Here is a 22,670-nt window from a genome sequence, read left to right on the forward strand (position 1 = left end):
GTGTTGAAACAAGAGTGATTAAAAAAAACCCCAACAACCCATTCTCGCCTGCAGGAGTCAAAGGGATTCATTTTGACACCAATGTTTCTGGAACGTTCTGGGTGGCTTAATTTCTGGAGAAAGACTCCAGACCTGCCCTGTGACCTTCTGGTGCATTCCAGCTCCTGCAGCGACAGGTCTTAATTGAAAAACAGAGGGAGAAAGTACAAATCCCATGTGGTCCTAGGACCGGTCAAAACCTGGTCTGTGCTGATGATGAATAATGTTTATGAACACTTAATATTCTGCTTAACTAGGGTTACCAAATGGCTCCAGAAAAAGGAGCTTTCAATGGAAGTTGAACCCGGATGTCGCAATTTGTCCTCCTTTTTCTGGAGCCATATGGTAACCCTATGTTTAACCTTATGACAGGTCCAAGAAGTTTACAAAATAAAAAATCTGGTGTTCGTTTATATACTCGGTTAGTTGGTCATGTATTTCTCGACTAGAAAAATGATAAACGGATTATCGAATTTTAAATAAAACTTGGATTACTTTTGCTTGGAATGGTAGGATGGAGATTAAGCGGTAGCTGTTGATCATGGTGGTGTCCAGGGAGGGGTCTTTTAGCAGACAGCTCACCGATGCTTTCTTTAGAGATGGCGGCATGAGACCCAACTCAAGTATCTTGGACACTAGTATTTGTATGGCTGGTTTTGCACAGTTGTTCATTGACCCAGTTAGCGCTCTCGCCATTGTTTGAGCTTTCATGTTGTTGTCGGAGGATGTGTTAACTTGGATGTTGCTCGTTAACCGTGCTACTATGGAGAAAAGTTCCTTGGTTTGAGATGAGGATCCCTTCCATCTTGTTAAAGTATTCCTTCTTTACACTCCACGTTATCGATTGGCAGGCTTGTATGTGTCTAGGTTCAGTTGGCTTGGACATGTTCCCCAGTCTCTTTCTGCTTTTCTAAGCTTTCGTTTTTCATCCCGCAGTTCATCATTAAACCACGGGACATTTTTTTTTTTTGTTCTTATAATCACTGCCACACATTTAGGAGCATTACACCCTTGGCAGGGGTGGGGTGATCACTCAAAGTTGTGTGGACTGTCAGAGGGGGGGGGGGCCTCTTTGATGGGCTGAGGAAGGAGTGAGGCAACAGAGTGGGTGCCTTTGAAAGCTTGTCAAAGAGTGTGTTAAGTTAGTCCAGTAAGAAAGGAATCGCCTTATTTTCCTTTCTTTTATAGGCTGCAATGCACGATCTCCATTGTTTGCGTATTCATTACGGATATTCTGAAAATCTGACGGGGTTGATACATTCTGAGAACTGGGGTTGAGAATCCCTGCTTTATAGGCAGGCACTGGCATGGCACTTTGCCCATGAGACTACAAATCTATCATGCCCGCCATGATGTGACATTATCAGCCTTCAGGGCCAAATCTATGATGCCATCCGTGCCCACATTTACCCACTGGGACATCATCAGCACACGGAGTCAATTCCAGTGCCATCACTGGGCATCTTGTTCTCTATTGAAGACTCCAAATTTTTCTTTTCCTTAGAAAGTAGTTTTGGGATCAAAACCGAAAAGATTGGTTTCCATCCAGCCTTCCTAGTGCTGGTGACCTGTAGGAACGTATCGGACCCAGCGATGTTCTGCTTACACTGTACTTGCAAATTATCAGATGTGGTAATATTCAGCAGAATCCTGAGGCCGCCCATTAAACAAAACTAATAAATGCACATTTCACCTGAAGAACTTCTCTTTCTAAGCAGCTTCCAGTAGCGCTTGAGGGTGGGGGAGAGAGTTTGCCCTTTCCCATCAGCCAGAATTAATCTATTGATTCCCAAACCAGAACCCCAGCCGGTCACATTTTTCAGGAAGAAATCCACAACGAATATGCCTGAGATCGATTTGCACACCAAGGAGGCAGTGTATGCAAATCAAGTTCATCAATATTCATAAAAACCTGTTTGGCTGGAGTTCTCCCAGGACAGATTTAGGGGCCCCTGGCTTAGGTCTCTTGACTTGGGTTACCATTTAGCTTCAGAAAAGGGAGGACAGATGGAGACATACGGGCTTTACTTCCACCGCTTTCGGAGGAAGTTAAACCCTACTCTTGACCCTTCTAGAAACCTCACCCAGGCAAGTCCAGAGTGACCGATCCAGCCTGATTTTGCCCCATTGACACAGCAGTCTTTACCCCAAATTGTCTCAGCTGCCCCTTGCACACTAAGCAATCCGTGGCTTTTATCATTAGTCTCGGAAACCAGTGGAAATCCAAACGTCACGCCAAGGAAGCCACTGGTCTGCAAACCTGATCCTCGACGTCCTGGTTTTCCAGATATCTGCAGTGAAGCGCCGATATCAGATGTTTGATTCGATAAACTCGATTCATTAGAGACCTGTCCGCATCCCTTGAGGACCCCCCCTGCTTTACCTCAGATGCAGAGAGGACCTAGGCGCATCCTTTTCCAAACAATAAAAGCCAATTTCCACATCCGTGTGAAAACAGGCAGGCAGGAATCAGTAGAGGGAAAAAAAGCTGCCTCTGCCTGCTAGCAGTTAGCTAATGGAAAAGATGGGCTTGATGGAGGAGGGGGCGAACAGTGGCAAAAATACATTAATACAGAACTGCTCCACACCCACACCCTACTCCCACAACACACAGCAGCCACAAATCAAGAGGTCACCAAACAGATTGAGAGACTAACCCAAGACAGAGCCTCCTCGTAGGGCTGGATGCATTCCACGGTACCATGTGTTTCAGTTTATTTAAAGCTAATATATGTACATATTTCTTAAACTGTTATTTAAAGTCCTGAAAATTAAATGTTGGAGGGATATGGAGCTAGTTCATGTTTAAAACCCAATAAAGCCATGCCGGTCTGAAGCTTCGTCTGGGCCAATGGTTCAGTCGACATCTATTCTAGATTTTCCTGAGTTTTTAAAATCCTGTCATATAAATTTCATATTGCAACTCCAGTGTTGCTAAGGCAACATCATAATGCCTGATCCATAATGCATGCATTTTTATCACGGAGGCGGTATGGGTTTATTGCTAAGATATCTCGAACTCTGAGCTGTGAGAGCTCTGGGTTCAAATCCTGACCTCCCTCTGAGTCCACGTGACCCCAGTCCTGGTGTAGCCAATCTACTTTTCAGGACGTCAGCAATTGATATGCATGAGATAGATTTGCATGCAGTGGAGACAGAATATGCAAATCTCTTTAAAGCATATCATTATGGATACCCTGAAAAGAGAACGGCTTGATAAATACTGCCCTAGAGGAACTGCTTTTTTTCTCCTTCAGAGTCAAAGGCAGAGCAGGGGATTGCAAGTTGGAACCAAGGAACAGGGAGATAACATGATCCACCTGTGTCCTTCACCTCACGTGTCAATCCCAGCAGCCCCCAAAACCCTATGGCAGTGGTTCCCAAGCCTGTTAAGAACATAAGAATAGACATATTGGGTCAGACCAATGGTACCATCAAGCCCAGTAGACCGTTCTCACGGTGGCCAATCCAGGTCACTAGTACTTGACCAAAACCCAAGGAGTAACAACATTCCATGCTACCAATCTAGGGGAATCAGTGGTTCCCCCCATGTCTTTCTCAATAACAGACTATGGACTTTTCCTCCAGGAAAGGTTTGGACAAGTTCCTGGAGGAAAAGTCCATAGTCTGTTATTGAGAAAGACATGGGGGAAGCCACTGCTTGCCCTGGATCGATAGCATGGAATATTGCTACTCCTTGGGTTTTGGCCAGGTACTAGGCTACTGGGCTTGATGGACCATTAAGGCTATTCTTATGTCAGGATCTGCACCCAGCGCTCCCTCCCTCCCATCAGGCTCTGCACCCAGCCCGCTCCCTGTCAGGCTCTGCACACAGCCCCTTTCCCTCCCTCCTCTGCCAGACTCTGCACCCAGCTCCCTCCCTGCCAGGCCCCAAAATCCCGGTTTATATTCAAGTACATATGGTAACTGAAACGGGGTTTCTCAGAATCAATGCGAAGAGCTGCCCAGAAATGCCATGCCAAGTGCCACCCTCCTTCCAGACAGGAGACCGTGGGCACACTTTACCAGTTTAAAGATATCTCAAGAACATATCCCTCAACCGATCTCTCTCTGCCAACTTCAGATATCCCTGACCAGTATTTAATTCTATTATTCAATATTTCACCTAGGCATAGAGGAATATCTTTTGAATTCACATGCAGTGTTCCATGAGGACTGTGGGAGGCGAAAGGGAGCGCAGAGGAGAGATGGGGGGGGGAAGGGGAGAAAGGAAGATGCTGGTGAGAGCGGGGGAGGGATAAAATAAGAGAGAAGGGACCAGGGAGGGGTTCGGAGCTGGTGGGAGAGTACAGAAGAGGCGAGTCAGGACTGACACTTACTGGGGCAGATGAGAGCCTCCTTGGCGGTGATGCTCTTGCTACAAGCGAAGCACATGGTCATGCCGGAGATGGTGATGGTGGTGAACAGGTGTCCGTTGGTGTACCGCGCATCCTTGTCCCTGGCCTCTTTCTCCCGCTCCTTCATCTTCTCTTTCTCTTTATTCTGCCAAACAGAAGACAGAGAGTTAAAAATAGAGACATAACCCAATATTGCAACAGCAACGCCGGTGGCGCGATGTCCCCCAGTACCGGTGCCAGAGACAGTCCCGAGCCGGGATCGGAAGCCTGCCACCATTCCCAGCTCCCACACCTGCAGTGTAACCGCTCGCTCGTGCGCCCTTCTCAGCTTCCAGCTCATCGCTGGCGGCAGGAAATCCCTGGCTCAGACCAGGCACGCAAGCATCCTCGTTCCCTTTGCCTGTGGCTCCGGGAGGAAAACCTAGAACCAGTGGGGCCAGGAGAAAATGTGTCTTGCATTCCCATTGGCGGCTCCCCTGAAATTCCCATCAGTATCAATTACAGGTTAAAGGAAGAGATATAAAAAAAAAAAAAAAAAAAAGAGGAGAGATTCAGCTTTCTGTAACTCACGCATACTTTTCTAGTTATAACCATGGTAACCATCTGTCAGGGTACAAACATTTCACAGAGCATCGGTATGCCAGAGAGAGCTCTGCAGACACCCAATGAGGATCCACCGCAGGGCTGGAGCCTGGGGATGCAGCTCCCCTGCCCCCCAAAAAAAAATCAGGGCAAGATCTGCGGGGGTAAGGGTGGGTCATGGCTTTAGGAAACACCGCAAGGTCTCTTAACTTCCATTGGTATTAAACACCCCCCTTCCCTCCTTTTGCACCTGCATCTCTTAATCAGAAGCGCAAATCCGTAGACGCAATGGGAATTAAGCCAGGATTGGTTCAGCCTGTCCTCAAGATTATGGGTGCAACTAACTGAGGAGGGGGTAAGTGTTCAATAAGTTAAAGCAAAGGGTGAGATGGAATAAAGATTAAGCAACCAATAATGTACAAAAAGGAGGACATGAAGTTCCGAAAGCAATAGGTGACTTGAGCAGGGACAAAGTGAGCTTTCAGCTCAGATGCCAAAAGGCAGACGGTGTGCTAGGTATAGGGCAATACCCCTCACCCACAAAGCGGCTCTGATTAGGGCCAGGGGTAGGGAACTCCGGTCCTCGAGAGCCGGAATCCAGTCGGGTTTTCAGGATTTCCCCACTGAATATGCATTGAAAGCAGTGCATGCAAATAGATCTCATGCCTATTCATTGGGGAAAACCCGACGGGATTCCGGCTCTCGAGGACCGGAGTTCCCTACCCCTGCGCTATGCCAATGATGCCCCGTCCCAGCATAACTGGAGATGCCCTTGTGACGCACCTGGGAGACTTCTTGTTCAACTGAACGGGTTGAGGCTTCCCCCTCCGGGATAACGTCATGTTGGTGATGACCCATTCCTAATTTGTCATGGGCTGGTACAATTCCGCATGCATTCCTCCTCCTTCCCCCCCCCCCCCCCCTCCCAGCCTGGCTTAAAGTAGAATAGCACAAGGCCAGCGATAGCTCCAGGCCTGGTCTTGGCACGCTGCCCACGGGCTCTGAAGAGAAGGCGCTCACAATGCCATTAATCTAAGCATCTGTGCCTTTAAATCAGCTGCCACTTCAGTTTCTATACCAAGGGAGCTCAGAACGGTTTACATTAATTTATTCAGGTACTTAAGCATTTTCCCCTGCCTGTCCCAGCAGGCTCACAATCTGTCTGGGGCAAATGGAGGGATTAAGTGACTTGCCCGGGGTCACAAGGAGCTGCGTAGGTTTGAACCCGCAGCCTCGGGGTGCCGAGGCTGTCGCTTTAACCACTGCGCCACACTCTCCCTATGCAAAGCTTAGGATGTGTTTCGCCTGTAGGTCGTGTCAGGCTGTGCACTGCCACCTTTAGACATTCTACTATCTGGTAATGTGAGAGTACCAATGGCACTGTTCAAGATGCGGGCGCAGATAAACCCCCTTAGGTAAATAAAGGGGCCCGGCACAGTCCGTGGGTCGCTCAACACGTCTTCATCAGGGGTCCCAAGAGTCTCGCGGGGTATGGTAAGGCGTGTCACTGCTCAAAAACCAGCTGTGACCTAGAAATCCTTCAACAGAGCCAGGCAAAGGCAACCTGGCACGGGAATAGTGGGTTCCAACTGGAATTTTTTTTTTTTTTTAAAAACCCAACCACCATATACACAGCCAGTTTCGGCTGGAAGAATTATCCGAAGAGGAGGTGAGTGAGTCAGTGTATTTGTCAACGCTCGGTGGCTCACACATGCCAGCTTCAGTCGGTGGTAGGATTTCCTCCCCCGTCTCTCACACCCCTGCCGAGGAAAGAGAACAGCAATTTGGTTCTTTCCCCCTAACGGCAGGGCCGGTGTTAGGTAGGCCGGAGCCTAGGGTGGATAGAGCCACAAAGCCCGGCAGTGCCTTCAGGTAGGACTGGTCTCAGTTAGGTCACTGGCCTCTGACCTAGGGGCCGCGGCGGGAGCGGACTGGGGACCACATGTTGGACCCCTCTCTCCCCATGCCAGCCTTGCTAACCCAACTCAAAAGTCCTCTCCCAAAACTGGTGGGCTAGATGGATTCCTTTTTCTCTCTTTATTTTAAACATATTGCACTGCAATTTCCTTGCTATGATGTTTAGGTGATCTAAGTCTTTACTTTGTTTGTAACATTGTAAGAAATATTGTCAATACAAAAAGTTCACAAATGCTGCTTTTAAAAGGGGGTCGTTCCATCTTCAGGGAGCCCAAGGCCTCTTTTTGTGCACCTAGTGCTACAGAAGAGACCAGTGGTCTCAAACTCGCGGCCCGCCGGGTCCTATTTTGAGGCCCTCGCTATCTTTATCATCATCACAAAAGCAAACTAAAACAGTTTCTTGATCAAACGTCTCTTTAGCTATAAATGACAATATTATTATTAAGACTTAGCCAAAAGGAAAGATTTATAAACTGTAAAGAGTTTTACCTCATTTCTTTAATAAGACAATAACTTTTTTTTTTCCGAGGCCCTCCGAGTACCGACAAATCCAAAATGTGGCCCCGCAAAGGGTTTGAGTTGGAGACCACTGCGCTAGATGGACTCAACGGGGAGGGGGGGGGAGGGAACTTTTATCTTCTGAAAGATTCCTTAAGGATATATGTGGGAGGAGGGACACAGGGAGATGAACTCACTTCAGAGCATCGTTTGCCCGGGGTCTCATTTTGTCCAGCAACTGTCAACGTCTATGACCTCCAGAACACCCCCTTCCTTTTCTGGGCTTGCAGATACACAGAGCGACTCAAAAGTACGGTGTGCTCTTCTCTCCTCCCCCCACCCCCACCGCACACTTGTCATCCTGGTTAATTTCCCTACTTTTGAACCCTGCCCATGAGGACCCATGGCTGCTGGAGGCTCTGGGCACCTTCAGGAAAGGGAAACCCCCCCCCCATCCCACTAATCTCGACCTTCAAACCAAAACATCATATTTTTATAACATCCTCCACCTTTATCATCTGTTATTAGTAGATCTAAAATTAGCCAAGGGACGTGGAAGAACGCATTAATCTTGCCCTGCGCACTGCGCCGAAGGTCGTGGGTGGAGAGGGAGGTTTTTTTTTCCATGACATCCTGACTCACTCCCCTCTTTCGAGGACAGCTTTTCAACAAAGTTTGGCTGTTAACCATGGTAGTCCTTTGTGAGCCTGACATGGAATTGATATATTCTCATTCTCAAAGGAGGAGGGGGTATGAGAGAAGAGTGATGCCAGGGTCTGGGATCGAGGAGCATGGCGAAGAGGCTACATCTGGTTTAGATTAGAACACGGTCACAGAGGATTCACAGATGGTCCTCTGGTCAATATGCATTTCGTTGTCATCATGTAAAGCTGTAATTCTTGCTTCGCCTTAGAGAACAAATCCGTAACCGCACTGGGGGTAAAGCTAGCAACGTGGTTACATGGTATAAAGACCTGAACAGCCCATCCAGTCTGCCCAAAAGTCACACTCATCATGCACTCATGGTTTAATTGTCTTTTTTCTTTAGTGTTTCTGGGCAAAAGGCCATAGATGTCCGCCCGGTGCTGTCTTTAGGTTCTCGCTGCTGGATTTGCCATCAAAGCCCACTCCCAGCCTGTCACTGAAGCTTCTATCAAAATCCTCCCCGGCTCATCCTAAACCAAATCACAAGTTTCCAAGTTTTTATTAAACTTTGATAAATCGCCTACCCAATTTCTAAGCGATGTGCAAAAGCATAAAAGGCTTTTAACAAGCAACATAAAAACTCACAAAGACTTTACAATGTACACGATCCGAGGGGAAAGGGGGAGGAAGTACATTTTATGATAGGACAGGGAGACACTTAAGGATAAAATAGTAGGAAGGGGATTGGAAAGAGGAAATCTGAAGGAAAAATTAGCAAATCTGTCTATAGTTAAGGCAAGATTAATGCGTTCTTCCACGTCCCTTGGCTAATTTTAGATCTACTAATAACAGATGATAAAGGTGGAGCAAGAAGCATTTTAGTTTGCCTTTGAATCGATCCTCCATTTTTTTTCTTCTCTAATATAGGTTGGTAAAGCATTCCATGCTGTACCTGAAAAGATGTCGGGGCAGTTTGTACTAATTATCTTTAAAGAAGGAATGGAAAGTGGCGACTGATGGGCTGATCTAAGTGAGCGAGCAGGCGATCAGGGAATCAGCAGCTTGTCTAAGATTGGTACGTTAGTTGTTTGAATTTTAAAAGCTAGGAGGGCAATTTTATAAGTAATTCTGGAACGGATTGGCAACCGGGGAGCCAGTTGCTGTGCTTCCTATTTCTGTGCTTTAGAAATGAGCTTAATAGCAGTGTTATGAATAATCAGTAGGCGTCTAATCTCCCTTTGTGTGGTACCTTTAAACAGGGAGTTGCAATAGTCTAATTTTGAGATCACTAGAGAATGGATTAAGTTAAGAACGTAAGAATAGCCTTACTGGCCAAGATGTTAATTGATTTTGGTTCTAAGAATTTTGACGCCGACCGAATCATACGAAGACTGTAACGGCAAGATTTGACCACTGAACTAATATGTTCGTGGTCCAGTACCGGCCTTAGTTTGTTTTATACCATTCATTTTTTAATTGGAGATCCTTCTGTGTTCATCCCACGCTTTTTTTTTAAATTCCGGCACCATTTTCATCTCCTCCAACTCCCTCGGGAGGGCATTCCAAGCACCTACCGCCCTCGCTGTGAAAAATAATTTCCTAAGTCTGCCACCCCGCACCCTCAGTTCATGCCCTCTAGTTTTACCATTTTCTCTTTGCTGGAAAAGATTTGTTTCTATATTCATACCTTTCAAGTATTTAAATGTCTGTACCAAATCTCCCCTATCCCTCCTCTCCTCTAGAATATACATATTCAGGTCTTCCAATCTCTTCTTGTACGTCTTTTGGCGCTTTTCTCTCGACCGCTTCAAGTCTTTTCACATCCTTAGCCAGATACAGCCTCCAAAACTGAATACAGTATTCCAGGTGGAGCCTCACCAGCGACCTGTACTTGGGTCGTGTGGAATTAACGCTCGGAGCCAAGAAGGTTAGCACAATGGCTTGGAAGAGGGGGAACTCTTGTATCTCTCATACCACCCCCTAGTGGTCTGGGACAAACTAATGCTGCACCGCATCATGGGTAGGAGGGAATCCAGCTCTCCCCTGGCAGACTCCCATTGGAGGCACTGGCCGTAGTGTGGAGGCGGGGGAGCAGATTCTGTACTTTTATTTCATCTGGGTCTAACCGGTGACAAGGAGGGGAGAGGAGTGAAAGGCTGAATTTGTCAGAAAACTTCATCCTCTTATAAAATATCACATCATAGACTTCAGTATAACGTGGCTGCTCCATTAGCTGTGTCTACACAAAACACACCCAAGTGCAAATATACACAAATATATCTATAAACACACAGGCACAAACAGCTCGTGTTCCTGAACATCGGGAAAATGTTAGTACGCTGTGACCTCAAATGCACTTGAAATTCAACCTTAATTTCAGACCCTATAATCTTGTTTTCACAGAGGCCCGTTCCTGCCATCCGCCCTTTCTTAGCTCACTGCTCATCACCAAGCGAACTGCTAATTTGGAGTTTGCAAGGACTTCTGGTCTTTAGATTCCCAACAGCCCCCAGAGGACCCAGAATGAAACAGCCTGAACCTCCCGGGGAGGGGCACAGAGGAGAGACCAAACAAAGCCCTCTCTGTACTAGGAGCCAAGGCCTGAAAAAAAAACACAGAAAAAGTCCCAGGGGGTCAGTAAACATATAACTAACAGAATAAACTTCTCTCCGCTTAATAAAAAAAATGTACATAAAGACTTTTATTTATTGCATGAGCAGAACCCCAGAGCAGAATGAAACCTCCTATGTATACTTCAAGTACGGATGGACAGTACAGGGCTACGAATGGATAGTAAAGCTGTCCGCAAGGCAGAGAGCAGGCTGAACTAGGTCCAGATATTCAGGGCTGGGCTTAATCCAGAGAATTTTAAATATTTCCGTGGCATTAATGCACAGGTGGAGATTCTCCTGGAATGAGAGAGGGCATGGGAAGAAGTTCAAAGGTTGTAGCTCTGAAGTAATCTAAGGATGGATGATGGACATGTGGATTGGCCTCCCAATAGAGGTGGTGGAGGCAAAGACCATCTGATTTCAAAGAACCGTGGAAGAAGCACACAGACCTTCCAAATTGTCCGCATTTAGCAGGAAACTCCTCCTTTCATGGGTCATCTCCTGCTGGTGAACTAAGATCTCCCCTTCCATTGGGAGCAGAAGACATGTTGTAACATCTCACCTCCTGCTGTTGTAGGACCAGTCTTTTGTGATCAGAGCTGCAAAATCTCACATGGCAGCAGGAGATGACCTTTTATTAAAGCATCTCCTGCTGCCTGAGGGGGGGAAGCAGCTTGTTGGGGCTGGGAGCAGGGCTTAAGATCTATCTATGAAAGGTCAGCCCCCCCCCCCCCCCCCACACTCAAACACTTAAGATTTTATATTTAAATCTAAGTATAAAAAGGGACAATATTCTGCATATTTGTTTGCAAATCAGAAATAGAGCCTTCTGTTTCTATCTGATTTTGGTACAACCTCCCCAAAGATTCAGTTGCCTCTGTTTTTACAACATCTGGGAAGGTAATTGGATTGGATTGGAAAATAAGTGTTAGAAATGTTCCAGTAACAGTAAGATGCTTGAGCAGCTGGGCACATGATGGAAAGGCACTGCAGATGGCAGGAGTCTGATCAGCAGACAAGACTCTTGTTACCACATCAAAAGCAAACACGACACAAATGAGGTCATTTACCAGTAGTTCACTGAAATCCAAAAGCAGCTTCTACAGTTGTTGGTTTTTTGTTTTTTTTTTTAAATCATTGAACTCAGTTGCCAATTGTCTAAGATATGTCCACGTCCCCGCCCCCGCGGCATTCCCTACACGGGGATCTCTTAGGGCAGGGGTGTCAAAGTCCCTCCTCGAGGGCCATAATCCAGTCGGGTTTTCAGGATTTCCCCAATGAATATGCATGAGATCTATTAGCATACAATGAAAGCAGTGCATGCAAATAGATCTCGTGCATATTCATTGGGGAAATCCTGAAAACCCGACTGGATTGCGGCCCTCGAGGAGGGACTTTGACACCCCTGTCTTAGGGAGAGGAGATAGTGGGGTGGACTATTTGTCTTCATCATCAGCACTGAATATCTGGGACTTTCACAGCCACCACAAGGTATCCAGATCTGGCTGACAATCAATGCTGGAAGCCAGATACTACCTGGGCAAGTCAGGACTGCTGTTTCTGTGGCACTGCTTGCCTGGAGTGTTATCTGAGCATTGGCACAGAATCTCAACAGTGCCTGACTAGCCTCTGGGTTTGCTCCGGCTCTATCCCCAAATCAACCCATTGCACCCCCGGCCCGGCTCGGGATCTTAGGCTGCCCCTCCAGGGTAACTACTAACAAGAGTATTAATAAAATTGATAGACTAGGCCAGGGGTAGGCAATTCCAGTCCTCGAGAGCCGGAGCCAGGTCAGGTTTTCAGGATATCCACAATAAATATGCACGAGATAGATTTGCATCTCAAGGAGGCAGCGCATGCAAATCCATCTCATACATATTCATTGTGGATATCCTGAAAACCTGGCCTGGCTCCGGTTCTCGAGGACCGGAATTGCCTACCCCTGGACTAGGAGAACAGCTAATGCAGGAAAACAAAGCAGGACAAGCTGCTTAGCCCAATACAGGCCGTTCCCGGAGCAATGTGTTTCTTTAAGTTGTGATTTTCCAAAGGATTTGATTATCTGTGTTCATTTGTTTTATTTGTTGTAAAATTTTATGCATGTAACATTTTTAAAATAAATTTATAGGGGGGGGGAAACAGTGTCCATTACTCCCAATGTCTCATATTTTCAATATGCCCTGTAGTATGCATATACAGTAAAGATGCATTTATATATTTTTGTGGCTTGCAATGCCTATTTTTCTGATTTGGTTTTTACTTGTTAAATGCTCTTCTTTCTTAGTTTTCCTTTCGCTTTTCTCTGTAATTTTTCTATTTCGTTTCATTTTTTAATAACTCTCTTCTGTTCCCGACGGACTGTATATGAATATAGACTAAATCTGGAAATGCCACATTTCTCTGGTGACGTTTGTAGGGCCTTGGCTGAACAAGGTTTCCGCTTTCTTTTGTTTTCTGAACCTTAAGAAATCCTGCCCTTCTCTCGCCTCACAAGAAAAACTGTCCAAGTAGGAGGACTTCAAAGACTGAGGTGATGGAAGGCAGCTGTGAAACACTGGGGTAGGAGTTGGTTGGGGGGGGAATCAAATAGAGAGAGATGAATTTAGTCTCTGGGACCACCCAGATAGCTTCAAACTAGTTCTCCTCCTAGCTTAAGTCAAACCAAGAATAATTTATAGGATGGCAGTAGACGATTCTCAAGGACAAAAATTTCCAAAAACATTTCTTCTTCTCCTCACTTGCTAGGAACATACGCCTGCAGTACCAGCCATGGATCACTTCTAGGAGCTGGTGACCCCCTTCCCCCTTCCTCTAAAGCATCCCTGTCTGCCTAAACCTGGCATTCCTCACAATTAAACCCTGGCTTCTTCCCAAGTCAAGATCAACGGCCAACACACTACATAAATAATCCAGTGTTAGTGATTAGTCTGTGGTAGGGAGACTAATGTGGTTTCAATCTTCTCCTTCACTTCACATCTGCTTTGGCCCTTGATAGTGTGTTTTTAAACAATATCATTCCTGCATTTGCTTTCTCTGTCTGCAAACATGGGTACGTCATAACATAAGAACATAAGAACAGCCTTACTGGGTCAGACCAATGGTCCATCAAGCCCAGTAGCCCGTTCTCACGGTGGCCAATCCAGGTCCCTAGTACCTGGCCAAAACCCAAGGAGTAGCAACATTCCAGAACCCCAAAGAGTATCAATATTCCAGGCAGAATCTCAAAGAATAGCAAGATCCGGAACCCCAAAGAGTAACAAAAGATTCTAGAACCCCAAAGAGTATGAAGATTCCAGGCAGAATCTCAAAGAATAGCAAGATCCGGAACCCCAAAGAGTAACAAAAGATTCTAGAACCCCAAAGAGTATGAAGATTCCAGGCAGAATCTCAAAGAATAGCAAGATCCGGAACCCCAAAGAGTAACAAAAGATTCTAGAACCCCAAAGAGTATGAAGATTCCAGGCAGAATCTCAAAGAATAGCAAGATCTGGAACCCCAAAGAGTAACAAAAGATTCTAGAACCCCAAAGAGTATGAAGATTCCAGGCAGAATCTCAAAGAATAGCAAGATCCGGAACCCCAAAGAGTAACAAAAGATTCTAGAACCCCAAAGAGTATGAAGATTCCAGGCAGAATCTCAAAGAATAGCAAGATCCGGAACCCCAAAGAGTAGCGACATTCCATGTTTCCGATCCAGGGCAAGCAGTGGCTTCCCACATGTCTTTCTCACTAACAAGACTATGGATTTTTCCTCTAGGAAATTGTCCCAAAACTTGCCCATCGGCACCTTCCACAACACAGAAATCTAGAACTTCCGATATTGCGCAAATCCATCTAGTACAAATTTACGCCTGTTCCGAGGTGGGGGGCACACCCAGGGTATCCCTCAGTGCAGGTGCAGGGATGTTTTGCTGTCGATCAGAACTCCCAAGTCCCTTTCCTGTTGTGTGAATGTATGTCCTGCGTCTATGGTCACAACACAGCAACACACAACAACAGTAACGTCTATATCACGCATGTGTAACAAAAAAACAACAAAAATAAACCTCGCGGAGCCCCGACCATCGAGAACACTGTGCAGGAGAGCTGTGCCCTACTGCTTAACTGCCCCTTTCTTTCCCGATACTCAGCACAAATAGCCTGCACACGATTTGCACGCTCCAGAAAATCTAAATTGCTTGCGACCCAGTAGTTTTTACTGGGTTTGTTTGTTGGAGCTTTGAGAATCTCCCCCCTCCCCCCCCCCCCAGCCTGGGACAGAAGCCAAAAGAATTTTAGGACCAAAATTCAAAGTTCAGCTGGACATTCCATCTCCCCTGGGAGGACCTTCACGTATATTCCATAAGAGAGGGCACTGTGTTTCCACGTGCCTATGATGACACCCAAATACACCCGTGCAATTTCGCAAGAGCCATCTTGAAGCAGAAAAACCTGTTTTACAGGCAGAAAATGCCTCAGCTATTCAATTAATAACAACTGAAGTTTACAAGCAGCTTTGTCAGCTGCAAAGAGTTCAGGTTTCTTGGGACCGCGGTGCCGAGAAGGCCTAAAAAAAGCAGCGATGCATCCCATAGGAATAAACAATGAAATCCTAGTGTTCAGTCCATAGACCAAAGAGTGGATCATACCGGGTGGGGAAGGGAAGGCCCGACACAACGTTGAAAGCCCAAGAAATGAACTTTAAGAAAGGGCCAAAAGTCCCTGCCTACCACCTCCAGAGGAGTTTTCGGGGGGTTTGCCCATTGCAACATAATGCAGAGAATAAAAAGGTCAGGGACTTTGCGATTTGGCCCTGCATCTGATCTGCAGCCAACCCAGTATCTACTCACTGTAGACCAGGGATGTCAAAGTCCTTCCTCGAGGGCCGTAATCCAGTCGGGTTTTCAGGATTTCCCCAATGAATATGCATGAGATTTATTAGCACACAATGAAAGCAGTGCATGCAAATAGATCTCATGCATATTCATTGGGGAAATCCTGAAAACCCAACTGGATTGTGGCCCTCGAGGAGGGACTTTGACGCCCCTGCTGTAGACAGAGGCAGAGAGGCGTGGTCAAATGGTCAAAATCCTTGAGACAAATATAAGAAGCATGTTCTAATCTAATCTAATCCTTAGGTTTGTATATCGCATCATCTCCACGTTCATAGAGCTCGACGCGGTTTACAGTAGGAGAAATAGGAAGGAGCTACAACAGAGGGTTAGAGGTAGAAGTGTAAAGAAAATTTAGAGGACTTGGGATGCCAAGATATAAGAGTTTCCTTGATTCCTAAGTTGGAGGGAGACTTACATTTTTTGAGAAAAGCCAGGTTTTCAGATGTTTGCAGAAAACTTGGAAAGAGCTCAAGTTCCGAAGAGGGGAGGTAAAGTTGTTCCAAAGCTCAGTGATTTTGAAGTGGAGGGAGGTCCCTAGCTTTCCTGTGTGGGAAATGCCTTTTAGCGGGGGGAAGGATAGTTTTATTAGACATGAGACAGGAAATGCCCTTTAGTCCATCCTGATCCAGCCTCTTCACTGCTTCTCAATTCAGGAGCTCAAGAAATGTCCACCAAAAGCATTTGATAGAAAACCAGAAAGACAAAGATTTGCAGCATTCTAGAATCAACTCTATTATAGCGATATTTAGAAGATTGTGTACAATTCTGGAGGCTGCACCTTCAAAAAGATATAAAAAGGATGGAGTCGGTCCAGTGGAAGGCTACCAAAATGGTGTGTGGTCTTCGTCATAAGCGTATGGGGACAGACTTAAAGATCTCAATCTGTAGACTTTAGAGGAAAGGCGGGAGAGGGGAGATATGATAGAGACGTTTAAATGCCTATGTAATGTAAATGCGCATGAGTTGAGTCTCTTTCAATTGAAAGGAAGCTCTGGAATGAGAGGGCAGAGGATGAAGTTAAGAGGTGAGAGGCTCCGGAGTAATCTGAGGAAATACTTTTTTACGGAAAGGATGGTAGACGCGTGGAACAGCCTCCCAGAAGAGGTGGTGGAGAAAGAGACTGTGTCTGAATTCAAGAGGGCCTGGAATAGGCATATGGGATCTCTTAGGGAGAGGAAGAGATAGTGGATGGGCAGACTGGATGGGCCATTTGGCCTTTATCTGCCATCATGTTTCTCTGTTTCTATCTGGGATAGGCACGTGGGATCTCTCGGAGAGAGAAAGAGATAATGGTTACTAATGTGGGAGTGTGGGGTGCAGTGGTTAGAGCTACAACTCCAGCACCCTGGGATTGTGGGTTCAAATCCCGCACTGCTCCTTGTGACTCTGGGCAAGTCATTTAATCCCCCCCCCCCATTGCCCCAGGTACATTAGATAGAGTGTGAGCCCGCCGGGACAGACAGAGAAAAATGCTCAAGTACCTGAATAATTTGTAATCCATATAGAATTGTAGGAGAAGCGGAATATAAATACTGTAATTAAATAAATAAAAAAATCCCACCCATCTAAATACAACATTAACATACGATAAAACACTTCCTGATTCAAATCAAAGATCTTTAAAAGGGATTTTCAAAAATCCAGGTTTTCAAAATTCTACGCCATCCAAACTAACGGGATAATTTCTTAACGCCGGTGGGGACAGATTCCACGAAGAAGACTCTGGTCCTCGCAGAGGCCAGTCTAGCTAATTTCAGCGAAGGACGTGTTGAGAGGATGGCGAAGAGCATTGCTGTCCTTTACAAAAGCCACGCTAGCGTTTTTTAGCGCCAACCGTCACGGTAACAGCTCCGACGCTCACAGAACTCCTATGAGCGTCCGAGCTCTTTCGGCCGCCGCCGGCGCTATAAACGCTAGCCCGGCTTTTGTAAAGGAGGGGGATAATTTGCTCTTTAAATCTTAATTTATGAGAAAGTTTCCAAACTAGCCTGATAATAACTGACCGGTAGAAATTAAAGAGTTAAATTTTGCTGGTCCACACACTACAGGCTTAGGTTATGTATTAATATTCTTGGGGGAGAGAGAAGAGGGAGACCTCCCCCCCCCCCCGCCCCCCATTTATTTACTCCTAACAAGAATGAACTATTTTCTCCAGCACGGTGAATCTGTCACCATCGCTTGCTGCTGGTGATTGAAATTCAGTGCCAGGTTCTTGCCACGGCGCCCCATGAGCGTCGGGCACGGATCCAAGCCTTTGTCCCGTCTCTCGGCACAGAGGGCTTTGTATAAACAAATCATGGTTTACTTGAAAAGGAAACAAGGCTGCTCCAACCTAGGCTGTCCTCAAAACGCCGCCTTGTAAGAGTGTGCCCTGCCAGGGAGACGGGAAGAGAGGAGAGTGGGAAAGAAGGGGGGGGAGGAACGGGGGGAAGGCGTGGGGAAGAGAAGCGGGAGAAGAGACCTGGTTTATTTATTTATTTACTGGCTGGTGTTCAAAATCATTTTGCCGACTGCTTAAATCACTTGTTCAGGGCTATCCGCTAAGTTTTAGCAGGTTAGCGCCCAAGTGACAAACATCCGTTTGGGGGGCATTCCAGAGTCAGAGCCTGCAGTTGGTTGGTTAAGTGCTGATGTTCGGCGCTTAACCACATACATTGCACTGCTTAAAACACAGCCCTGCCTAAAATGAATATTCAATGCCAAAGCCTGGCCCGGAATATCCAGAAATAATGCCAGCTGTAATACTATCTTCCAGCGGCCTCCAAATCGCAATTTTTCTTCAAGAACTTGGAAACTCAGACGGGTGCACAAGTGAGTTAGAAGTATGTCTGAAGAGGGTAGGAGATCTTGGTTCTTGTTCTGTGTCCTCTTGACCTTTACTGGGCATCCTGCTCCCTGGACACAGGATTTCTGCCCTGTTACAAGACTTCCAGTAAGACAAGTCATTTCCTTTCATCAGAGGAAGTGAATCAATACATTGCCCTCATGGTCAGAGATACTTTTGTACAAGGCTGCAGACACCGGGAATTTCTCCCTCTGGATCTTGCAACGGCCCACCTCTAGGACCGGAGTCTCCCTAGGTCCTAGAGGGAAGAGGGGATTTCTTAAATGTCTGGAAAAGGATAAACCGTCTCTGAAGTCCACCTTCACTTCGAATAAGGGCTGCTGGTACATTTTAGGAGTTTCCCACTAGGAAGAAAGACCGGAAGATGGGGGCTGAAAATAAATACTGAGCCGCAATTGCTTGCAACCTATGATTTTGGAGCCAAGCAGTCGATCTAATTGAGTTTTAAATCAGCTAAAATGTGATCTTCCACGCACAGAACAGCGATTGTGAACTTTCAGCAAACTCTGTGTGATGAGAAGCGACTCTCACAGATTCCCCCACTGAGAAATCTGGTTCCCTATCAACCCTACCCTACAAATCTCCCCCCTGCTGTCTGTTTTCTATCTGAGACTGAAGTACAGCGAACCCAAGGTCAGGGAGGTCAAACTTCAAAGAATCAGAGAGTGCTGGGCCCGCTCCATCCCAGCCTGAGCACAGTGTTGTTTTAGGGGGTTTTTTTTTTAAGGAAAAAGGGTACCAGTACTCATATAGGGTCAACCTTAAGGGTGGGCTCATTATTTATGGCTCCGCCCCTTTCAGTAGTTACACCCATTGATTCTATAAAATGACATCATTGGAAATAGGTCCAACAAAATTAAAATAGAACCGTTTGGTTTGAGTCGGGACGCTCCGACTTCGTCCCCTTGTACTGCAGACAGAGCTTTCAAAAACCGCCATATTCCATCCCCTACATTACAAATTAATCAACAAAAAAATGGAAAATATACCATTTTATTGGATTCAGTACATTTTTAAGTAGCTTTCAGAAACCCAAAATCTCCTTTCTCAAGTCAGGATGGAATCCTACCCTGACCACAGGAAGGTGGTTTTGGTCTCTGAAAGTTAGTCGAAAAGCTACAAAAATTAGTCCAATATAGAGATCTCACTTTGTATCCATTTTCTGTTTTTCTTTTTAACATTTTTTTTTTTTTTTTTAACACAGCTTCCACACTACTTTATCTTAAACTAAAAATAATTTTCTTCTACCTTTGTTATCTAGTCACCTCCTTTCATTTGTGTTGGTCCCAGTCTCTGGTTCCTCTTAACTCTGTTGCCAGGATTTCCTGTTCATTTGTCGTTTTAATCTCCTTTTCCTTCCAGCTTTCTTCAGTTTAGGCCCTCTTTTACTAAAGGTGCGTGTTAGTCTATGGACGCGTTATCGGTTCGAGCACCTTAGCGAAAGAGGGGGGGTTAGGTTCTGCCTTTGACCATATTGAATTCTTTCTTACTATCCGATCTTCAATTTCCCTCTTTTGACTGTGTCTACCTGCAGCTTGCCCCTCTCTCCTCCCCACTAGCATCCAGCAAGTCCCCTCTCTCTCCCCCCTACTTCCGTTCGTCATTTGCCTCCTCTGATTTGATCGCTTATCAGATTTCCAAGCGACGTACAATGCCTTAAAATTGGGGATAATGCATGCAGCACATTTGAACACAGCACTAACACGGCTTGGAACAACACTCGAATCAAGGTAAGGAGGGGGCCCCCCGGAAAATCAAAATCACTCCCAACCTGGAGCTTTGTGGCACTCCTGCCCACAGATTGCAAAACTTGCGCCGCACTGTCATTTGCACACAAATGGAATGAACTGGAATTGCACACACAAACCATTGGAGGTGGGGGTGGGGGGGGGTGGGGAGAGATCCAATTCTATTGTCGAGGGCAGGAAGGAAGTAGCATTGAAACTGAGACGGGCAGTGTGTTTTAAAGGAATTTATACAGCGTATGGGGGGGAGGGAAGGAGAGGAATGAAGCCCGTTGGATTCAGATACCTGACCGCAGGGCAGCTGTGTAATGGCACAGGAGCCAGCGCCGTCTCCTTTCCCGCTCACAGTAATGTGTCTGACACAAGGGAAGTGGGTTCTTTGCCAAGCCCGCAGCTGCCACCGCATGAAACAGGAATGAGGGCTGGGAGCAGGGGAGGAAGGACTGAAAAAGTGCTTCTTGGATGAACACTGATGATGCATTTCTAAAATCACAAGGAGCTCCTCTCCCGACCCTCTCATCAGACATGGTTGCAACATGTGAACCAAGAAGTGCATGCTCAGAGAGTTTCTTATGGGATACACATGATCGATGAGATAATACGTTCCTTCCCCCTCCTCCCCCCCCCCCCACTGGCTATTTTTCCCTTCCAGGAGGAAGGAGGGAAAAAAAGCGTCTAGATGAAAAAAACAGACCCTATTTAGTTGAATCTTGCAGGGGTCAAGGGAAGAACAAGCCAGGATGGAGGGCGAGGAGACACGGTGCATCAGAAACATCATTTGCACGGCTGAGGGTCAGGCCTGCACAATCAGGAGCTTTCAGAGTCATTCTCCTCGCCATCCATCAGCGTCAGCAAGTCACCGAGGGCAAGATTCCCAAAATTTTATCACCGTCGCTAAACTGTTGTCCGGAGGTTTCTAGCAGTCTCTGACAATGGCATGCAAATGGGCTCTTTAAACACTGAAATGAACCCTCCGGCGGATTGTTATAAATCGCCGAGCCGTTTTCGAAGAGCGGCGTCGGCTTTTGGCGAACAAAAAGCAGCGACTGGTCCGGGGGTGCCGTTACAGTGCCGGCACTTGTGTTTTGACCGTGGCTAATGAAAAACAAACGTGTATCTATATATATTTTAGTGGAGAGTAGAAAAATCACGCTTCTTTTGAGTTTTGGGGATAGACAGACATGTTTCATGCGCGCTTGTTAAAAGCCAACATTTCTTCTTGAACGTGTGTATGATACCCTTGTCTTGTGGGATTCTGGCTGTGGGTCTTGCTTCAATTTTACATTAAAAAAAACAAATGACAAGATTTACCTGAATTATAGTCATTATGGGGAGAGAAAGGCACGTTTTATGCGCGACTGAAAAAAGTCGACGTTGCTTCTCCTCTCCTCTCCCTTCCATTCGTCCAATAAAGCGGCGGGAGGTTTTTGGTTTTGTTTTGTTTTTTTACGGCATTTTTCTGCGCATCAGCGATGGGCACATGCAAATGTGGGAAATCTGCTGTCCTCCAATCTTATTTGCGTGCGTGATTTTTTTAAGATATCAAAACGGCTGCTGTAGCAGATCGTCACTTTTTAACGCGGGTTTTTTGAAAATCCTGGCCTGAGAGGGTAATTAAATCCGCAAACAATAAAAATGGCGGGACTCACACCTGGAACTTATCGAATACTGTAAGGTGCGCCCATGTCTCTGGCATTTTTTTTTTTTTTAAATTTTTATTTATTAGGGATTTATTTACCGCTTTTTTGAAGGAATTCACTCAAGGTGGTGTACAACAAGAATAAGTCAAACATAAGCAAGAGACAATTACAGCAGTAAAAATATTCAAATTACAATCAAAGCATGGCATATAGTCTGGCATTTTGGCGCAAGCGCTTAACCTGCTCTATGTTTACATTCAGTGGCTTAGTAAGGGGGAGACACTGTGTTTGTGGGGGCGCCGGCACCTCTGCGCCCCGCCACACCACGCCATCCCTCCCCCGCCCACCCACACCCCTATAAATCTTTGCTAGCGCGATGAAATTCTCCTGCCCGTTGCTCGCGCCAGCCTGCTTCCCCTCTGAATCACTTCTGGGTCATTGGCCAGGAAGTGACATCAGAAGGAAATCCAACACTAGCACGAGAAGCATGCTGCAGAAGCCATGCGCGCGGGCGAAGATTTTGAGTTACGAGGGGGGGAGAAGGGAGAGCGAGTGTGGAGTGGTGGGGCAGAAAGGAGCAGGGGGTGGCACGGAAGGAGCAGGAGCGGGGGGAGAGCCCCACGGCCTGGGCTGCCTCCTAACCTTACTATGGTACTGCTTACATTAGCATTGCATAAAATAAACCAGGCACCTAGGTCTCTTTATAGAATAGGTTCTTGCATATAGGTGCCCTGTATAGAATCACCTCCTTAGGCCTGTCACATAGACACACACACTGCTCTCCTATAGAGATAGACCCCAAGCCTTTAATTTTCACAAGTGGATTTTGGCATGAAAAGTATGATTCAATTTAAACGAGGCGTCCGGGAGGTCTGGTTTACCAGTTGACACCATCAGATATTTCTTCAACACAGGC

The 22,670-nt window shown here is 46.2% G+C and overlaps 1 protein-coding gene across 3 annotated transcripts in view; it reads right to left on the reverse strand.

Annotated features, from left to right (window-relative positions):
* Positions 1–22,670, reverse strand: part of ARHGEF2 (Rho/Rac guanine nucleotide exchange factor 2) — a 113,771-nt gene that overhangs the window by 35,302 nt on the left and 55,799 nt on the right. For all 3 annotated transcript variants that reach the window (XM_033923849.1, XM_033923850.1, XM_033923851.1), the window contains one exon: positions 4,380–4,542. In XM_033923849.1, coding sequence (XP_033779740.1) covers positions 4,380–4,542 — 163 coding nt within the window. The remainder of the gene's footprint in view (positions 1–4,379; positions 4,543–22,670) is intronic.

This window comes from Geotrypetes seraphini, chromosome 16 (genome assembly GCF_902459505.1).
Source record: "Geotrypetes seraphini chromosome 16, aGeoSer1.1, whole genome shotgun sequence".
In the NCBI taxonomy this organism is placed as follows: Eukaryota; Metazoa; Chordata; class Amphibia; order Gymnophiona; family Dermophiidae; genus Geotrypetes; species Geotrypetes seraphini.